This window comes from Prionailurus viverrinus, chromosome D3 (genome assembly GCF_022837055.1).
Source record: "Prionailurus viverrinus isolate Anna chromosome D3, UM_Priviv_1.0, whole genome shotgun sequence".
NCBI lineage: Eukaryota > Metazoa > Chordata > Mammalia > Carnivora > Felidae > Prionailurus > Prionailurus viverrinus.
In genome coordinates, this window is record NC_062572.1 from 36,731,674 (window position 1) to 36,751,790 (window position 20,117).

The 20,117-nt window shown below is 49.8% G+C and overlaps 1 protein-coding gene across 8 annotated transcripts in view; it reads right to left on the reverse strand.

The window, feature by feature from the left end:
* Positions 1-1,108: 1,108 nt before the first annotated feature.
* The window catches only part of MTCL1 (microtubule crosslinking factor 1), a 130,173-nt gene continuing 111,164 nt past the window's right edge, over positions 1,109-20,117 (reverse strand). For 7 of the 8 annotated variants that reach the window (XM_047827825.1, XM_047827823.1, XM_047827822.1 and 4 more), the window contains 4 exons: positions 16,216-16,512; positions 14,707-14,738; positions 8,671-10,210; positions 1,109-2,314 (listed from right to left, as the gene is read on the reverse strand). In XM_047827825.1, coding sequence (XP_047683781.1) covers positions 2,120-2,314; positions 8,671-10,210; positions 14,707-14,738; positions 16,216-16,512 — 2,064 coding nt within the window. In that variant the 3' untranslated portion in view covers positions 1,109-2,119. The remainder of the gene's footprint in view (positions 2,315-8,670; positions 10,211-14,706; positions 14,739-16,215; positions 16,513-20,117) is intronic. The other variant, XM_047827828.1, reaches the window with a different exon arrangement.

Sequence of the window (20,117 nt, forward strand, 5' to 3'; positions counted from 1 at the left end):
CAAACAGAAACTGTACCCATGAAACAGTAAGTCCCTGTTCTTTCCTCTCCCCAACCCCTGGTAACCTTTATTTTACTTTTGGTAACGTTACTATGTAATGTGATTACTCCAGGTATTTCGTATAAGGGGAGTCATACACTATTTATTACTTTTGTGACTGGCTTATTTCACTTCACGGCCTTGAGATTCGCGCAGGTGGCAGGAGGCATGTGCCACAGTTTCCTTCCTTTCTAAGGCTGAACAGCAGCCCGGGGTATGTGCAGACCACATCTTGTTTACCATTCATTCACCGATTTGGCATCCCGGCTGTTTTCCACCGTTTGGCTTTGTGGATAATGCTGCTATGAGCAGGGGAGGACAGATATCTGTTCAGGTCCCAGCTTTCAGTTCTTCTGGGCCTACGGCCACAACCGCGGGATCGTAGATCATCTTGCTGAACTTCAGGAACCGCCGTTTTCCACAGTGGCTGCACCATTCTGTATCCCCAGCAATACTGCACCAGGGTTCCAGCGTCCCCACGTCCTCACCAACGGTTGGTATTTTCCATTCGGGGGGGGAAATATTTAGCTTAAAGATGGAACTTTGGTCACATGGGAACACAACTTACTCTGTTGGCCAGTCTAGAGAACAGCACTGTCGGGTCAACGGAACACCGAGGCCAGAAGCTTCGGCCTGACGTAGTTCTTACCCTCTTTGGGAGCATCACATCACCACCTTGCAGACCCCTAGTGGGTCGCACACTGACAGGCTGGGCTACATCTCATGAGGCAACATCATCCTGGTGAGTCGCCACCCCCGCTTTCTCAAGTTGGGGAGAGGCAGAGAGGCCGGGCACCTTCCGGCTCGTGGGTAAGTTTCCTCACACCCGCCACCATATTTTCAACAAGAACGAAGGTGCCTTTCATCAACCTCAGGGCACTCTTACGGGGAACAGGGAAGATGCGGCGTATCACGCACGTGCCGTGTGTCCCCAGGGAGATGTGCTGGCCGCTGTTGCCTTTTTTACATGACCTCCCCTCCCCCTCCTTCCCCTGGCTCCGGAAAACTGTCAGCTTGAGCCCTTAGGAAGGGATGGAGGGCATGTGAAACACGAGGTCCCGGAACAGGCTGCCATCTTGTAAAGGCTTTATTTGCACTTCATCATTGTCTCACACAGACTCCGAGGCACGATCCTTTGATCCAGATTGGTACCCTTTTCGTAGTGCTTTTCCTTAAACAAGAAAATCTGGGGCAAACACCGTATACTGCCAGTTCATCTTTAACAATAATTTAAAAATGCCACTGCCGTTGTGTCTCAATGCAAGAGGACAACGATAAAAGTACAGTACGAGGGATTCACAACGTGTTACGGTGGGACAGAGGACTCACACTTACGCGATGGTTGAGACCACACAGCAGTGTATGTACATGCACCCCAGTGCTTCGAACCCGAAGACGTGCAAGTCGAGTAGAGTATGTGGATTATACAGCGAATTCGGTAAGCCCAGCTGAGGACTCTGTACCTTTGCAAAAATGCTGACGTGTACCCCCTCCTGTAGAGAGGATATCTGTCTCGTCGACTGGCTTCATGGCTTTTTCACTACAAAAAGTTCACTGAATCACACAGTCTGAAGCATTTCAAAAATTCTTAAAAAACAAGAACACTGACAAAACAATATTAACTTAAAACACTCTAATTCAACGTGGAAAGAAACCAAACCGAAATGTAACAGTGCAAATTTAACAGAGAGGCAGTCAGTATTGAGAGCAAGGGTGTTCAGAATCTCTTAAAATGTACACCTTTAAAACTTTTATTTTTTTAAATTTATTTATATCTCACCTAGCTTTGTTTGTTTGTTTGTTTGTTTAATATACTGTGTGTAAAAAAGATGGAGACAAAAATAGTTTTCTGAGCTATGAAAAAAATTAAGTTATTACAGGCACGTTTACGGTTTCGTTCTAGAAACATCTCAGGTTCACAGGTTGGACATTCAGCAGCTGTGTGTGTTTTAAGAAACATTCTTTGACCTTGGGAAAGCTGGATCTCTCCTTGTGGGCGGAGCTTGGTTGATGACGACGGTGTGGTTACGCAAATCGCGGGGAATCGGTCCCCAAGAACCCATGCAAACTTGCACTCTCGTCATAGGTGTGACTTCTCCCCGGGCGGCTCCTCTTCTCCGAGCTCCTCCAAGGAGGCTGGGTCTCCGGGTGACTGAGCCGCTGAGGCAGTGGGGGAATGTGAGGCCCAACGGGACGGAGGGCGACGGTTTGCTGGTCTCTCGGGCCTGGAGAAGCAGGGTTCTAGGGATGGAGCTAGTGCGGAACAAGGTAGTTCCTTCAAAGCCGAGAAAGAAAAAGACACGGTTACTCAGGCTGACAACGCCTTGCTGGGACAACTCTCCCCACACACTTCTCAACAGACTCGGTTACATGCAACGGACCAGGGGTAACTTCAAAATGTTCTAGTGTGCCGGGAGAGAATAACTTTAAATGGCAAGTGAAAAGTTCCACACGGATGATCAACGACACAGTAATGGGAACATACCAAATTATGATCAAAATATGGCGACGCCGTGAGATGGGTATGTTTACGCAGCATCTTCAGAATTGGGCTGGAGCCTCTGGACGGTGGGGAAAGCCACAGGCCACCTGGTCATAGCCTGACCCAGCTGACCCCATCCTTTTGGACCCCCCCCCCCCGAATGATCTATTAGCCACAGTGACCTGGCCCTAAGAGGCCAGCCTCCCTGTGCTTTGGTCTGTCGGAGGCCCGTGAAGAGACAGATGATTTATCCAGCTATGTTAACAACGAGACTCACCTCGACGTGAACTCTGCTAGTGTTTATTCCCAATAGACTGGCAGTGGGTTCAACAAACCCCCATGGAAAAAAAGGCTGCGGGCAGAAATTTTAACTTCGGTCTGGTTTTCTCTAATGGCTGTTCCTTGCTGCAGCACTTAAAAAAGTGGCATCAGAGCGTGCTTGTGCTTCTGTCACAGGCATCCTACGCCCTCGGAGAACAGTTCCTGCAGGACACGCCCAACCATGGTGCGAACCCCCTATACCACTTCCTCTCCAGGGCTGCTCTTCCTTTTCTGGTGTTAACGAACGTGGAGCTACTTGTCCCCAGTCTGCAGGACAGGAGACACGGGTGCCCAAACTTGGAACATGCTGGCGCACGGAAAGGTGGTGCGGTGTGCAGAGACAGTGAGTCCCACAGGGTGGAACCCGTCCGCCCCCGTGACACTCACCCAAGAAAAAGCTGAGATGGCAAACCACTGCGATGAAGAATGACAGAGAACACAGACTCTCAGAGCCGGTCAGGAAAGGCGTCGGAGGGGTGACAGAGATGAGACAAGCAAGGGCAGAGGCCAGGATGAGGAAGGTTAATCCACGGAGCAGGGGAGTGACAGTGGGGAAGAGACTGGTGGGCGATGTGGATGGGCGACGTGAGGAGGAGGGGGAGCACCGGCCTGGTGCTCCTGGAAGAGCGATGGAGTGAGGTGGTCCCTGCCTCCCTGTGGGCTCGGCAGAAAATGGCGTTAACCTTGGCGACTACTCCTAGACGTTTCCTGCCTCTTTGTGACCGCGAGCGTTATAGGACAGGATGGGGAAGCCTTGATTAACAAAGCACTGTGCTGATGGGAGCCATGACAACCAGAAAGACCTCGCCCACGAAACGGCCTGAAATAGCTGAAATGCAAACTAGGCAGGGTGAGCTGTCCTCACCTCACCTCAGCCCTGTGCACGGGGGTGGGGGGTGGGGGGATGCATGGCTTGGGAGATCTGCCACTGATTTGTCTTTTGGTGTCTCTGCTCCCGGCATTGTAAGAGTTGTGTGTGGGAGTGTGTGTTGTGTACTGTTTGCACTGTGTGTGTTGTTTAGCGTCTAAGTGTATTGGGTGTGTATGCTGTATGCGCGGCATCGTGTTGTGTAGGTGTGTTGTGTTGTACTGCTGTATATGCGTGCACATTGTGTATGTGTGTGTTGTACGTGTATGGACGTATGCTGTGTATATGTGTCGTGTGGCATCTTGTATATAGGAGCGTCGTGTGCTGTGTATGGGTAGGAGTGTGTTGGGTGTGTTACACGTAGGGGCAGCGTTGGGTGTGTTACACGTGTTGAATCCTGGTGTGGCTGCTGCTATAGGGTTCTTCCAACACCCCTGCAGCCTGGAGGGCTTTTTATTAGACGGCGTGACACGACTTTTTCACTAGCATCTGGCTGCAAGCCCCTACAGGAAGAAACGTGTGACCACGAGTTCAGGGGAATGAACTTTGTCTTTCGTAACACGCCAGCACATGCAAGCAAACAATCCTGTCCTTCTCAGGGGGGCCCCTGCAACGGGCGATGTGACCTTTTATCTTTGGAGCATGCTTTTAGTCTTTGAGGGGGCCAGCTGCACTTTTGGATTTAGCAGTCCGAGCGCTCGAGTGGCCCTGAAGGCAACTCTGTGAGACTGTTCTTTGGAGCAAGCGATGGCTTTGTCGTTGAGTCATCCGACAAATATTAATTGAGCGCTTGCTATGTCACCTACGGTGACCACCTGGAAGGACAAGATACGTTTGGATTTATTCCTTCTGAGGTGGTTGTAGAAAAACAGGGCAACGCCTCATCGCGTTATGGTCACCCCTCGTTTTGGCATCTGGTGGTATATGTGTGCCTGCAAAATACCAGTGAGCAGATGCAGGCCGAGTGGGAAAATACGTGGCTCCCAGACCCCCGCAGGCTAGGCCTCTGTGACGGAGACAGTGCCCTCTCCAGCCAGGATCCCTGTACCCCTGGAAGCATACTGGCTGCAAACTGCACAGGACAGCAGAAATCTCAGCAGCATCCCTGTAACCGTCCTGCACAGTGAGCAGTCGGCACTCCGTGAGCAAATGGGAAGGTCTACGCCTGCCAGTCTGTCCCTGAAGATGAACGCCAGGCCGGCGCAGGCGGTGGGCTCTACGGACAGGGAAGATCTACCTGGCATGATCTGGCCTTGCTTCTGAGTGTCAGATACCAACCCCGAGTTACACAAGTGACCTTTCCAGACGGTGTGCAGCGAAGGTAGAAAGCACTTACGGCGTGTGGCAGGCAGGGCTAGAGTCCCCAGGGGGCAGTTAGTAAGACAGTTTGGTTCTGGACGGAACAGACAGAGAAAAGAAAAGAAAAGCAAGTAGGTTGGAAAGTATTTTTTAAAAAAAGAAGAACAGTAAAGGTTTCAAGTCAACAAGCCCAGTGGCAGTTCCAGGGACGGCTACGAGGAGACACGCGAGGGCCGCAGAAGCGGACAGGTGCACGCCCGGTTACGCACGTCTCTCTCTGCATGGGTCTAGTCGGTCCAGAGCGCAGAGGGACCCTCACCATGGAACAGCAACAGACCTCTCCCTCCTTTCTGCTCTTCCCTGATTTGCCCTTCAGCATTTCAGACACCCATTGGTGTGCCGAGAGAGAGAAATCACACGACTGCTGTATTTGAAACAGAACATTAACGGCTGTTTGTTTTAGTCACAATGATCATGTGACCACTGCTCACACTGAAGATTTCCTCTGGTATGTTCCACTAGACACGGGAGGGAAGAACAGCACTGCATTTCCAGATTATTCTTTTCCTTCACAGAGAATGCTTCTCTGCAAGGTAGAACTGGAGCCATGGTTTCAAGGGAAAAAGAGGACAAATAGAGGTGCCTGGGTGGCCCAGTCGGTTGGGCGTCCGACTTCGGCTCAAGTCATGATCTAACAGCTCTAACGTCAGACTCTGTGCTGACAGCTTAAAGCCTGGAGCCTGCTTTGGATTCTGTGTCTCCCTCTCTCTTTGCCCCTCCCCTGCTCACGCTCTGTCTGTCTCTCCTTCTCTCCCAAAAGATAAATCCACATTAAAAAAACTGTTTAAAAAATCAATTAAAAAAGAGGGAAAACGGAGACATGGGGTGGAAGCAAGAAAAGACGGGGAGATTTCCCATCATGCCTCCGGCCAGGGATGCCCACATCCTCCCCGTCCCTTGTGCAGGCGTCTGAGGGAACATTCAGGGAAGGGTCCACAGAGCGGGGCACTCAGGGCAGGCTGGCAATCAGCATTAGTCCTGGTGATTTGGAAATGAAAGCCCGGAACTACTTACTACATAAAGGGGTTTCCAATGGGCTGAATACAGTAAGTCAAGTCAGACAAGGACTAATTCCACTGGAATCTAGAACACACAAAATTCCAACCGAAAAGGGAAAAGAGCCTGCAAACATTTAATCTCTGCCAGTGAGTGTTCCACACAGGTTCTGAATCCCCGAAAATGTGCTGTGCTCCCTACCAATTGGCCAATCACCTGTTTGCAGCAAGCTCAGCCAGGGAGAAGAAAATCTAAATGGGAACTTGAGACACGACCAGAGGGGCAAGGGGCGGGCATAGCTCTGTGCTGATAAAACCATTTTCGTGCCTTAGAACTGTGATTTACCCATGAAGCAGTTGTCCTTTTATTATCATAGACGGCTTGGAGCATTCACTGCAACTCAGAGCCCTTTTCGGTTCTTAAAAATTAATTTCTAGTTACTAATATTACTGGGCACTGCAGACATATCCAGTTAATGCTCTGGGACAGAGCCTAATTTCAACTGATTCCTCCAGAGCCCTAAGAAGGTAGGACATTCCCACAAATAAACTCTCTGCAGTAGTGAGTCAGAGTCACTTACCTGAGGGCCCTGGAGGGTTGGGGGTTAACAGAAGCCCACAGCAGACACAATTTCTCACCCGAGAACACTCAACCATGGTATTTGTTCTTGTCAATACTATCACCTATCAATACAACAACTATCACAGAGCCTCATATGTTTGAAACATGGCCGATATGCTATCAATATTGAGTTGAATGAAAGGCATTGCCATTTCTGTAGGTCGCTGGCAATTTGACATGGTTTGACCTACCTCAGATTTAAACTCTGCATTCTGGGTTGAATACTCCTTGGTGGGTTAGACTGGGAACCATCCTTCTCCCCCAGAGGGAAATGTGGGGCTATAGGTGATACAGGAGATACACCTGCCCCTTCTCCTCGCCTGGGAAGCCAGGGCTGCCTGGGCTGTGGCAGCAGAGCAGTGGGGTAGCCCAGGGAGCGTATTTCTCTCCCCTCAGACCCATGCCGTCTGCAGGGGCTGCCTTGCTTGGAGAACGGGTATGCGTATCTGGATTCCACGCCTTGGAGTCCGTCCATCCAGGCTGGTGGTGAGTGAGCCTCACCCTCAAGTCTACACGTGGGCTCACTGGCCGAACAGTGTCTCACTGAGGGTGGAGAGCACGTGCTTCCTCACGGCATGAGGCTGGCACCCTCACCCTTCCAGTCCCAACATCACCGTCAGGTTTTGTTTTGTTTTGCTCATTCTTGAAGTGGAAACGAGGTGGAAATGAGGATTGTTTTTTTTTTAACGTGGTTTGGTACAGACATACTATATGTGGACATGCATTGGAACAAAATTCAGGGGTGCCCGGGTGGCTCAGTAAGTGTCTGACTCTTGATTTTGGCTCAGGTCATGATCTCACAATTCGGGAGTTTGAGCCCCACGTCGGGCTCTGCGCTGAGCGTGAAGCCTGCTTGGGATTCTCTCTCCCTCCGCCCCTCTCCCGCCGTCTCTCCCTACACACTCTCTCTCTCAAAATAAATAAAATGAACTTAAGTAAAAAAAGAACAAAACTCAGGGGCATCTGGGTGGCTCAGTCGGTTAAGTATCCGGCTTCAGCTCAGGTCATGATCTCGCGGTTTGTGGGTTCAAGCCCCGCGTCGGGCTCTGTGCCCGACAGCTCAGAGTCTGGAGCCTACTTTGGATTCTGTGCCTCCCCCTCTCTCTGCCCCTCCCCTGCTTGTGCTCTGTCTCTGTCTCTCTCAAAAATAAATAAACATTAAAAAAATGTTTTAAAAAAGAACAAAATTCAAGGTCGACTGATTGGTGAGTGTTAAGGGAGATGTAATAATAATCACGTAATAGTAACAGCTGACAATATGTGTGTGGTCATATATAACATGACGATAATAAGTGAGGCAAAGGGGAATAGTAACAATCACATTGTCTGAAGACAGGATTTTGATCATATCTGTCTGTCTCACCTGGTTACTGCTAGGGAGATTCGTGGTTGCAGAGGGTACGGAATTTGGGGGGGCACAGAGGACTGCTATTCTGTACTGAAGCCAGCACTGGAACCCAGACATTCTCATACGTTCCTGCTGAAGGACGTTCTAGCATCCATGCCACCACACCCGCTCCGGCACACCTCTTGTGTTACCGTGGCTAAAGATCTGGATGGAGCACACACTTCACACACACACCTTTCTAGGACACAAATTCACAGAGAAAGAGGGCGAATTATAACCCCCCCGCTCCACCCCGTGAAAAGCCCAGATGGACAGATGAGCATCCATCACTTAGACCAGGGGAGAGAACCTGAATCAAACCCTGAGCTATGTCTTTAAGAGAAGTTCATTTTAACTGTCCTCAGAAGATCGCTGAGGACAATAATATGAACTTTTCTTTAGAAGTGGCTCGGGGCCTGTGTTTCTGCCTATTCCAGTCTCCCATAAACTCTGTATCTTGCGAGCTCACAAGAGCCTGTTATGGACAAAGATTCTTGAAGTCAGATGACCTAGCACAATCCCCGGTTTACATGTGTTTTCCTGACATTTAAACAGAAGAGCTAGTAGGGTGAGGGTTGGAATACTCAGCCTCATTACCTCGATGGACCCTGGTTCAGCTTTGACCGTGTCTCCCATGTGGCTGTCACTGTTAAGACCTGGGGGCCCATGGGGGGCCTGTCTCCTCTCCTCCTTTAAGGCATGCTCCAACAGCTTCTTGTGGAGGATCCGGGCTACGTTCTCGGTGAGTGTGTAGCCAGGGGGAGCGGATAAGTCCTGCCTCAAGGGCGTGCCCTCTCCCCCGTCCTCCCTCCACGTCTCTGAGCCAGCCCCGATGGGGCTCGGGGACCGTCCCCGGGAATCAGGGCCGGTGTCCTGGCCTGGGCCCAGCTCTGGCCGAGGTTCTGCTGAGCGAGACCGACTGCCAGCCCGCGTCCCCTTCTGGAAGGGGTCCTGCACCACAGGGCTGTGGTCGATGATGTTGAAGAGGCTGGAGAGGCCATCGTTGATGGCTGTGTGCACGGGGCTCTCCCTTGTGGTGGTGGAGCGGGCCCAGGCTGACCCGCTGCACCCTTTCTGGGCCAGCCCCAGGGAGGTCCTGCTATTTGGCTGCTCAGCTTTGGGGAGGGGCTTCCTCTGCAGCTTGGGAGACCCGTACTTGGGGGAACAGCATGTGCGTTCGAACTTGGCCTGCACCTTCTCGATGGCGGGGGCCACCTGCCTGCTCCTAAGGCCGCGGGAAGGAGACGACGCGGGCGTGGCACCACCCCCCGCCTTTGGCGTGAGACACTTGTGGGGGCTGCTGGTGATGGCGCTGCCACGCAGGGCTTCAGTCTGCAGGCCGATGTTGATGGTCTGGACGGTCTGTGTCCCTGTCGTCCGGGACCCGTTGGTCTGGCAGGCCATGTCCTTGAGAGGAGGCTTGGGGGGACCAGAGCATATGGCGTTCCTGACGGAGAAGGCCACCTCCTTCATGTCATCACTCATGTTCTTGGAAATCTGTAGGCCGTGCAGGGGGGACGCAAAACCCAGGGGGGCGCAGAGGGCACTCTCGAGGGGGCGCAGCCCTCCCTCCACGAAGTCTCGGGGGTGTCTGGAGGGGGCGCAAGGCCACCTGCTAAGCACATGTTCTGAGGGGCCCCCCTTTGAGTCTCCAGTGCCCCCCCTGGCTCTGCTTGTGGGAAACGGGCACTCGGGCTCCAAGTGGCCCTTGCCCTCGCCGCCTGCCACCGCGATGCTGTCCATCCTCCGGACCGCGGGTGGGCTATGCAGTACCCGCAGCCCGGCCTGCTCGGTGCACACGTGGCTCCTCAGAGGCTGTTTCCGGCAGTGCTCGGGGCTGGTCATGGTGTCTGTGGTCATGGTGACGCTTGTGGTGAGGTACCAGGAGGAGTCGGGGAAAGACTCGGCACCGGCCTCGTCCCCTGCCCGCCCCCCCTCGGTCCTGTCTGCCCAGGGCTCCGGGGGCCTCTCGTCCCAGCTCTTGCTGTTGAACTCCTCGATGTACTTCAGGTCGTCAGGAGACAGGGGCGGGGTGACGTCCTCCTTGCTGCCAGCAGCCGGCAGGCCCTTCTCCGGCAGGAAGGGAGAGACGTCCATCAGACGCTGGAATTCGGACATGGAGGACACGGACACAGCCCTGGGAAAAGGGGGAGAGAAGAGGGCATCAGCTGACCCGCCACCCCCTGACCCCGTGCGACAGGCGACACACGACACACGCGTCCTGCCCACCAGACAGGTGCCTGTTGTGCGTCAGTCTCCACCACCCGAACAACTGGGACACCTTCTAGCTGCTTTCCTGAGCTGCCCCCTGTGGATGTTTAACGGACTCTTTGTGGCTCTGGAGTTGTTCCAGAAGCCTTGTGTTAGTCAGAATTTAATACAGGTGACCCTCAAATACTATGGGAACAAGTGGGAGGCTGGGCTCCAGGGAAGTCAGAGCTAAGCTCCAAACCCACTTTGGAATGGTTTCATTTTGGCCTGTGGATGCTCCACAGGAAGAGGGAAACCTGGCTGATGAGTGCCTTCAATTTCTAACCTACCAGGAGTTTCCAGAATTCTAGGCATTGTGGCAGGTGCTCGTGGTAGGACAGGAACACAGCCCCGTCCTGATCCCACACCAGCTAATGGCATACGGGCAGGGGGTGGACACCACAACATCAGAGCTATAATCCCAAGTCCTGCTCACCCACCGGCCTCATCCTCTACTGGATGTGCTTCTCGGGAAGCACGGGGGACCCTGCAACAACACGGAGGTTAGGGGATCCGGCCCTCACGCAGTCAACATCCCACATATAACTTTGGACTTTCCCAAAACCTAAGTACTGATAGCCTACTGTCGAACGGAAGCCTTCTCGATAAACAGTCGATTAACACATACTTTGTGTATGTATTAAAGGCTGTATTCTTATAATAAAGGAAACTAGAGAAGAGAAGATGGTATTAAGAAAACCATGAGGGGGCGCCTGGGTGGTTCAGTCGGTTAAGCGTCTGACTTCAGCTCAGGTCACGATCTCGCCGTCTGTGAGTTCGAGCCTGCACCAGGCTCTGTGCTGGCAGCTCGGAGCCTGGAGCTTCAGATTCTGTGTTTCCCTCTCTCTGCCCCACCCCCGCTCACGCCTCTGTCTCTCTCTCTCTTTCTCTCAAAAGTAAATAAACTTAAAAAAAAAAAAGAGAAAAGAAAACCATGAGGAAGAGAAAATACATTCACAGTAGTATACTGTCTTTACTGGAAAAAATCCACAACTAAGTGGAGCCGTGTAGTTCCATCCGTGTTGTTCAAGGCTCAACTGTACCAAGCGTAATCTGCAGAGGCCAAACGGAAGATGTGGAAGGAAGCAGGGAAGTGGAAGGTGGGACAGATGTGCACATAATTTGCAAATACCGCTTCAAACAGAAATTCCATCTGGTCCTGTCCAAATCTACCAACAGGGTTCAGTTGTCCCTTCCCTGTCTGCTCCCTCCGTTAGGGCCAAGCCTACTTTTTGTTCTTGTTCCCTTCCGTATTCCTGGACAAGAGGAAGACTCCCTCGGACACACAGACACACGCCAGGAGGGTAAGGACAGGTGAGTTAAAGGAACAGCCGGTTTGGGATAAGTGCGGCCTGATCGATGTGGATTTGGATGTAGATGCCTCAATATATCAGCCCTTTCATTCTGTATATTTCTATTTGGTATGAATTTACCGACCGCCACCTGTATGCCCGGGCAGGCCCTGTTTGAAGTGCTGGGGATTCCAAAATGCTAAGACAGGAGGTTGCTAGAGTGCTCAGGCAGCTTGTCAACCCCCTACCCCCACCCCCCAGGGCAAAGAAGTGGTGGCCAGGAAGGAGGCTTGGGACTGGCTGTGCCTGCCAGCTCAGGCCTGGACCCCCTGGTTGGAAATCCCTCCTGATGGGGTAGAGGGGAGGGAAGAAGTCTGCAGATTCACTGCCTCTGCAGCTAGACCACTTTCTCATGGGACATACTCCTATCTGCACACCACGAACAGAAGTTTAAATCCCTAGGGTTCTAGACCAGCACAGGTGCTGCCCAACGGGTCCCAGGTGGAGAGTACGTGGGCCACCCCACTGCAAAATCCATGCATGATGGGGAGGCCAGAGTTGGGGTCTATGTACCACAAGGACTGGCCCACAGAACATGTAAAGCTCTGGGTGGCTTTGCCCTCACCCTGGGGTCACATGCTCTTGGGGTCGCCACCCTGGGGTAAAAGAACAGGCTACAAATGATAGCAGTAGGTCTTCTACCTTGTTATTTCTCACCAGACGCAAAAGTGGGTGGTATTTTTTTTGTGTGTGAGAAATAATCTATAAACTCTCCCATGGCCCTGTGAATAACAGAAAGCTGGCTATACCTAGCATTGAAACTAAAAAGAAACAAGAGGGGATGGGTTGATTTATCACTAGGGGTACTAAGCTTTCCGGTAAGTGTGACTTCCCTCTTGTTGCCTCCGGTCAGGTCAAGGAGCTGCTGAATTAATAATGAGCTTTAGAACGCTTCTCACTGCCGGCCGGAAGTACTCTATAGGCACTGAAACCCCAATCCTTTCTGCATTTCTCGGACATGGCTTGTCTAGCCCCCAATTTCTGCCCATAAAGGAACTACCCTCAGAGTTAAGTCAGTGGCACCTGTGTGGGGACTTTTTGCCTCAAGGGTTTGGATGGATATCGTGGAACAGAGGTGATGTGGCTGGAGAAAGGGGCCGCACCAGCCTTAGCAGAGGGCAAGGTGAAACAGATATAAAACGAGAACACATCTGGAATACACGCCAGTGCGTGAAGGCGCACAGAACAAAGTATGGAGGGAAGACACGAAACCGCTAGAAGCAAGAGGGAAAAGGGGAGGATGGGGAGGACACATGGACTTTCTTACCTCGGACATTTTGATGTGTAAGTTTTAATAATATCTCTGGTGCTGTGCTATTTAAGTTTTAATTTAAGGTTAACTTTTTCAAGCATGCATGACTTTTGAAATTAACAACAGCAATTAAGCTAAAAAAAATAAGAGGGGAGCCTGGCTGGCTCAGTAGGAAGAGCATGCGACTCTTGATCTCGGGGTCACGAGTTCAAGCCCCATGCTGGGTGTAGAGATGACTAAACAAAAAAAAAAGTTTTAGGGACACCTATGTGGCTCAGTCGGTTAAGCATCCGACTTCAGCTCAGGTCATGATCTCACGGTCTGTGAGTTCAAGCCCTGTGTCGGGCTCTGTGCTGACAACTCGGAGCCTGGAGCCTGCTTGGGATTCCGTGTCTCCTTCTCTCTCTGCGCCCCGTCCCTACCCACCCCCCACCCCCCATGCTCTCTCCCTCTCTGAAAAATGAATAAACCTTAAAAAAAATTAAAAAAAAAACACTTAAAAAATAAGATAAAATCTAAGAGCTCCTGGGCAGGGAGGAGCTCTGTGAAGGTAGCTGAACTTTGTTGACTCTTAAGTCTGTGCCAGGCATTGCTTTCCGTATAGTAACACATTTAAGCTGTAAAGAAATTGAAACACCTCCTGTTTACAGATGAAGAAACTGAGGCACAAGGCAGTTACCTAACGCACCCCAGGGCACAGAGCCAGTGAGAGGCAGGAGTGCATGTGAAACCAGGCTCTCACTCTCGAATGCGGCCCTGGACTGTCCGAGAATGACCGGATGAGACAGAGCCTGAAGGACAGAAAGGCACCTCCGTGGTCTTGGATGGTTTGGGATGAACTGATACAGGGCAAAATGCGAAGGAGGCAATAATTCATGGACTCGAAGTTTACAGGAAAACCAGGGATGAGGATATCTGGAAACTGCGAACTGCCCTGGGGAGAAGTTTCCTGTGGTGGAAATAGCATGTATTCATCTATAAAGAAAAAGCGCGTGTGTGGGGCTGGGGGCAGGGGCTGTGTACGGGAAATCTTTGTACTTTCCGCACAGTTGTGTATTTTTAATGTTTAAAAATAAACAAGTTTTGCTTGGATGTGTTGTTTCAGATACATCCTATCACCTGTATGACCTAAAATATATCATAACTAACGTCAGCAAATCACTTACTTTGTATTTACTTCAAAGTTCACTGTTGGGAAATATCTTTTTTCTTTTTTCTTTTTTCTTTTTTTAAGTAGGCTCCACACCCAGCAAAGAGCCCAATAATGAGGGGCTTGAACTCATGACCCTGAGATCAAGACCTGAGCTGAGATCAAGTGTCGGACGCTTAACCAACTGAGCCACCCAGGCGCCCCAACGGCCAGGAAGTATCTTAATAAATCCTCCTGGGAGAGCTTCAAGTGCACGGTATATAAAATGTCTCACAGCACATCAAGAGGGAGTCTTTCCAGACTAAATGACAAGAGAGGGGTTTCTGTGGACTTTTCCAAACCCACTGAACACAACATTCCTTTCTATACACAACGCACACCTGTAACGGTTCTCACCATGACACTAACGCCCACACAAGTACAGCATGTCTCTGGCTTTTCCGTGGTGAATGATAGAAAAGAACCATATTGATGAAATCAACAATAATAAAGCCACTACTTATTCGGAAGTCTTACTTTAAGTCATTTTGAAGACCTTGTTATCACGACTGCAGTGACAAGAGAGAGTTTGAAGACCAAGAGGTTTTCATTCCAGTAGCCTAACTACTGTTTTCATCAAGCTTTCTTACCTTTGAAGATTTCCCTTGTGATTTTCTTCTTCCTATAAAGAAGAAATAAGATCGTCTGAATCAGTTAATACTGGCTGCCTAGGCACCTTCGATGTGCTAAATTTCGGTCGGGAGAGCCACTGCCCCCCCAGCCCTTCAAGGTACGACAATAAAACCAGAACCCACAGGGTGATGAAGGATTGGAGCTCCTGCAGTCCAGGGAGGAGCCCGTGTGTTGAGAAAAACTGGCTTTAAACTTCACCATGAAGGAAGTGGCTCTTCTGCGCTTCCTCAAAGGACTTCTAACTACGTAAATTTCAAAGCTGGCTTTTGTAATGACCTGAATACATCTGAATGTGTGTGTGTGTGTGTGTGTGTGTGTGTGTGTGTGTGAGAGAGAGAGAGAGAGAGAGAGAGAGAGAGAGGAGGAGGTGGGCGAAGGGAAGATCGGGCCCCAAGAGAGGAAGTTAGGAGACGATGTCCCTTGGGCTAAGCCTCACTGTAGAAGTTGATGCAACCTCCTTAGGCGTGAGCACTTTCTTGATTGTGAGCGTGGCCATTCGGAATGAGAGGTGAACTTACAACGACTCCCACTTTGTACCCATCAATGTGGGGCCGCGGTCACTCTGGAGCTGGGACAGGGCAGGCTCCCGACCCTGGTCTGCTTTCTCTCTGCTGTGTGGCTGCACTGTGGGGGTTGCTGACAGATCAAACAGGGTGGCATATTGGTGATGTCATGCCACCTGACTACATACCGCTGAGAAGGTACTTGACCTCACAGACACCTGACTCACAGTGTAACTGACCCACATTTCAACACTACTTGACGAGAACTCTTTGAAGTCTGTTAAGTGTTTGGGACAGGTTCAATGACAGGTACAGCAACTCTTAAACTGACCCACACGTACTAATTCCTAAAATCAAACCCGGTTTTAAAACCTAGGTTTTGAAAAGGGGTAACCAGAAAAACCTGATGCTGCACCGGGGAAATTTCAGCCCAGTGCTTACCTCATAGATTTGCTGATCTAATTGACGCATGGCTTCTAAGTGTTGGATTTTTCTTCCCCTTTGCACAGAGCAAGAATTTATAGTATGTCATTGTTTAGTGACACTCACTAGTTCCCAATGTGAGTGCTTTCTTTAGAACAGATTTTACTGTTACCAGCAAGTTTAGAATCAGAAGGCTGCTATGATTTAAAGAGAGGCTGAAGACCTATAGTTCCCAGATTGAACTGTCTCCTCCTGTGTTTCACTGTACCTGCTCACGTGGGACACCTTTCATTCACAGAGGACACAGTCCTGCACATTCAAACCCGAGACGCGGTGGCAGAGTGCACGTGACCACAGCACATGCTCGGAGCCTGGGGTCAGGATCACCAAGCCAAGCTCTTGGTATTGTGAACGTTTCCTGTGTACTCAACTCAGAGGCTGCGATGTGCAAAGCCCTGGAGCCTGCAGACCCCACGGCCAGGTTTCCTGACAACCCCGGGGTCCTGCAGCAGTTAACCGGACCCCAAATCCCAAGCCGACCTGGGGGAGGCAGTTCCTGAACTCCCGCTGGGGCCCGCGGGCCGGAGGCTCCTCTGGCTCGTCATCCAGGGACAAGGCGTCCAAGTAGAGATTTTCCCGTGCTGAACACCTGTCCGATTCCTTCAGCTTGGACAGCGGCCGGTCTTCAAACGGGGTAGAGTCTGTGTCTGCGCAGGGCCACATCCCCAAGGGGCGGGGCATACGGGGGCTTCCCGGGTGGGCAAAGGGGCGGATGTTGCCTTCTTTTGGATCACAGAGGAAGCTGCCACTTCTCCGGGGGCTGTTTTCTTTCTGCAACTTGAGCGTTTTAAAGATGAAAGCAGTTAGCCTCACCTTTCCCTCTGTTGCTCTCCCTAAGACCACTGCTTCTCCCCAATTTGGAATTACATTTGGGGCCACTGGAAAGACTATGAGAAGTATATGTTCTTAAAGGTCTGACCCTAATTCCAAAAGTAACACGACATTACAGATGCTTTTATTTAAAAAAAAAAAATCACAATTTTATCCGGACTGGAAAATCTGCATTAACTATACACACAAGCCAACTCCTTCTGACGAGAATATATATATTCCTATGTGTAACTTGGAGTACTGGATATAACTTGGCGAACTGCTCACGGAAATTATACATTTATTTAAAACATTGAACACTGTTAAGTGACATATTTAGAACTCCCTTTATACCTTCAGAACTTAAGGCACACTCAATGGAAAACCATCAGTGGCAGCAAATTTCTGAGGGTGAATTTGATTTTCCTAACCAGCAGGTTTCCTAATTATAATACTGTCATTTAGGATGGGTCCCCGATGTCACCTAAGTGATCGAACTGGGTTGTAACCACTGGGTGTCAAAAGCAACTTCCACTTTGCTTGAGAGGGTTAAAGCTTAGCTATAAAGTCGATTAAAGATCGGATCTGACTGAAAACAAGAAAAATATGTCACATACTTTAGAGCCATACTTTTTTTTTGCCTGACTTGAGAAACTCGGGAACCCCCGGAGTTAGGGAGGTCTGAGTTGGAGCCATTGTCCTGTGCCTTGCTGGTTTCCTCAGCTCAGTGTCGTCATCTGTGAAATGGGGACAGCACGGCTTCCTGCTGTGGAGGGGCCACAAGAAAGGCGAGCCCACCAGGGGCCAGGCCCATTGGACAGCTCAATGCTTGTCAGCAAGACGACCACCACTGACCTCGCTCGGGCCTGGCGCACTGATACACGTCTTGCCTGTTTCTGGCATTAGAACGAACAACCTGGAGCCATTTAGGAAGGGAGTCAATGTGAATTCACAGCGACAGGCAGAGAAATGGTGTGCAGAAATGGTGCTCACTCCCTGGAGAAGCCCTAACGGACGGCTCCCCCCCGGACTCTCTGGAGCTTTCCTCACCGCCTTCCTTCCAAAACAGCGCAGAAAGCGTAACTGAGGCCTGAGGATATTTCCACCCACGTGTCTCTGCCGGGGTCTTTGCTGGGTGACCTGCTCACACGCTCTAGCACGTTGGCTGCTGTTCTGAACAAGAAAACTATCTGAAGGGCGAAAGTGACATTCGGATTTTCCGAAGAAGAAAGATTTCCAGTCCTCAAGTAGGGTGCCAGGAAGTTCCAAAACTCCCTTGGAAGCATTAATTTTTTTTTTTTAACAGCCCATTTCACCAGCTACACCTCTGGGTCCTCACTGAAGCCTTCATCCATGAGCAGGAGGTATGTGTGGCTTCTGCATCGTCAGGAACAAAGTCACGTGCGAGAATGGGGACAAGGGGACTCTTCCTCATTTTTAGTAATTTCTGAGGCGGTGGATTATCTTCAGTTTCTGAGAAAGATGGAGATGCACATAGCCAGAGCTTAAATTCTAAGAGTCTGAGGCCGGGTCACAGCTGAATTAGCGAACAAGCCAATCGCTCTGGGTTTCAGCTACGCCCCTGTGCTCTCAACCCCAAGACACAATTCTTCTCAGTTCTCTTAAAGATGCTAGCGTTTTCTTTAAAAACAAAAAACAAGAACAAAAAAACCCCAAAACCCAAAAACAAAAAAAAAAAACACCCAAAACCAAAAAACAAACAAACAAAACAACAAAAAAGGAAAGCTTTTTTTTTTTTTTTAAATTCATCTAACGCATGTCAGCGCAATTGAGTTTCAACACGTGATCATCCCTAAGCTATTCTGGGTGAGAATTAAAACACAAGAATCACATTCGAAGCTGTAAATGTGCTCCGCGGGTGTGTGTGAAGGGGAGGAAAGAATGACTAAGGAGGAGAGCTCTGAACCAGCACATTTCTAACTCAGCAAAGTGGGAATTCAAAAATAAACCCAGGCGGCCAGAAGCAATGTATACTAAAGCTGGGAAGTGTTAGGTTTCCTAAAAATGATCTGGAATGGGTTTAGCGGGAGGTATCTGCTGTAAGATGCCTCTGGGGTGTTGTAATAGAATAATGGGTCCTTAAAAGGATCGGGTTTCTAGGAGAGTCATTTCAAACCAGCCATCAGCACCTACTGTACTTAGAATCCTGCAGCAGGACAACTTTTAGTGCAAATAGAAAACGGAAAAGCTTTGTATTTCAAGTAATACAGGAAACAATAAACCTTCCAAGGTGTCACCTTCCCCAAACGGTCAAAGGAAAAAAAGGTCACTTTGTGAGCAGGTTTTAAAAGAATGGCCTTTCAGGGTGTAGAAGCCGCTGATTTAAGGAAGTTACTGGAAGGAGAACGGAACGACACAGGGTCCTTCCTTTAGGTCTTTAGTACAGCGGCGGGTCCTATATCATCTGCGTGTTAACTGGGAACTTAATTCTAAGGAGAAATGTAGTGTGACTCCATAAAAGTTAACTATCACCCAGTCAAATCTGGACCGGGACAGGAGACGTTGATAAGATAGATGATATGTGTTATATGACCTTAACCACATTCCCACAGTCATCCATCATATAAAATGCCTCATGTGGCACAGAAATTATGTCGGAATTTAATGACACCGGACGAGTATGAAGCATGTGTTCTGAAAGTGGAAAATGGATTTAGTGTCACTTCCTTCACCAACTGTGTTAGGGTGATCACAGTCAAGGTTACGTGGCTCACCAAGTAGTCAAATGTCAAGAGCATACGTTATGAAGAATGTTCACTTCTATTTCTTGTTCATCTATGGAATGCGGGGCTAAACATTCAATGAATGATAAACAAAACTTCCACGCATACACACACTTCAGTCACTTTCCTCTTTTACGGAGAACGCCTATAACTGCTTTATCTAATTCTCAGGATTGGGCACCAAGGTTTATAAAATTGTCTTTTAAAATGCTGACTATTTGTGGGAAAAGGCCAGATTTATTTTTGAAAGCCACAACCGCATATCTGAACCATCATTCACTGGCAACAAATCCTCTTCTAAAAACAGCAGTGAGATCATTGTACAAAGCCGGTGGGAGCCACCACACAGATTTCAGGAACAGATGACTGCCTGGAACCCATGTGTCTTGCATCCATTACGTTCAGAGACGTTAACCTTGAGGACTGAAGTTCTGAGGCTGTCGGCTTGGTAGGACTGCTGCGGTCTCGACACGGAATACGGACATGAGTCGGAAATGGGGTTCAGCAAGCACATGCCCGCTTTTATCTTTCAAAATACAGTTTCTTAAAATGGGGCACCTGCACTACTCTGGTCACGAACTCTTCAAAAGCTCAATATCATCAGATGTCTTACTATATTTTCCCTCACTAGGAATTCTTCCTTCCTCCAGGTAAAACCCTAACAGCTTGTTTAAATGATAGCCAGGGTGTGACTTCTAAAAAGCAGCAATGCCAAGACCAAGGAGCCCATAGCTCACAGCCAAAGGGGACCCCAGAGGGGCCATGGCAGGGATCGTGACGGCCTTACTGTGGTACAGGTGGGACACAGTGAGTGCTCCTTGAGGGAAG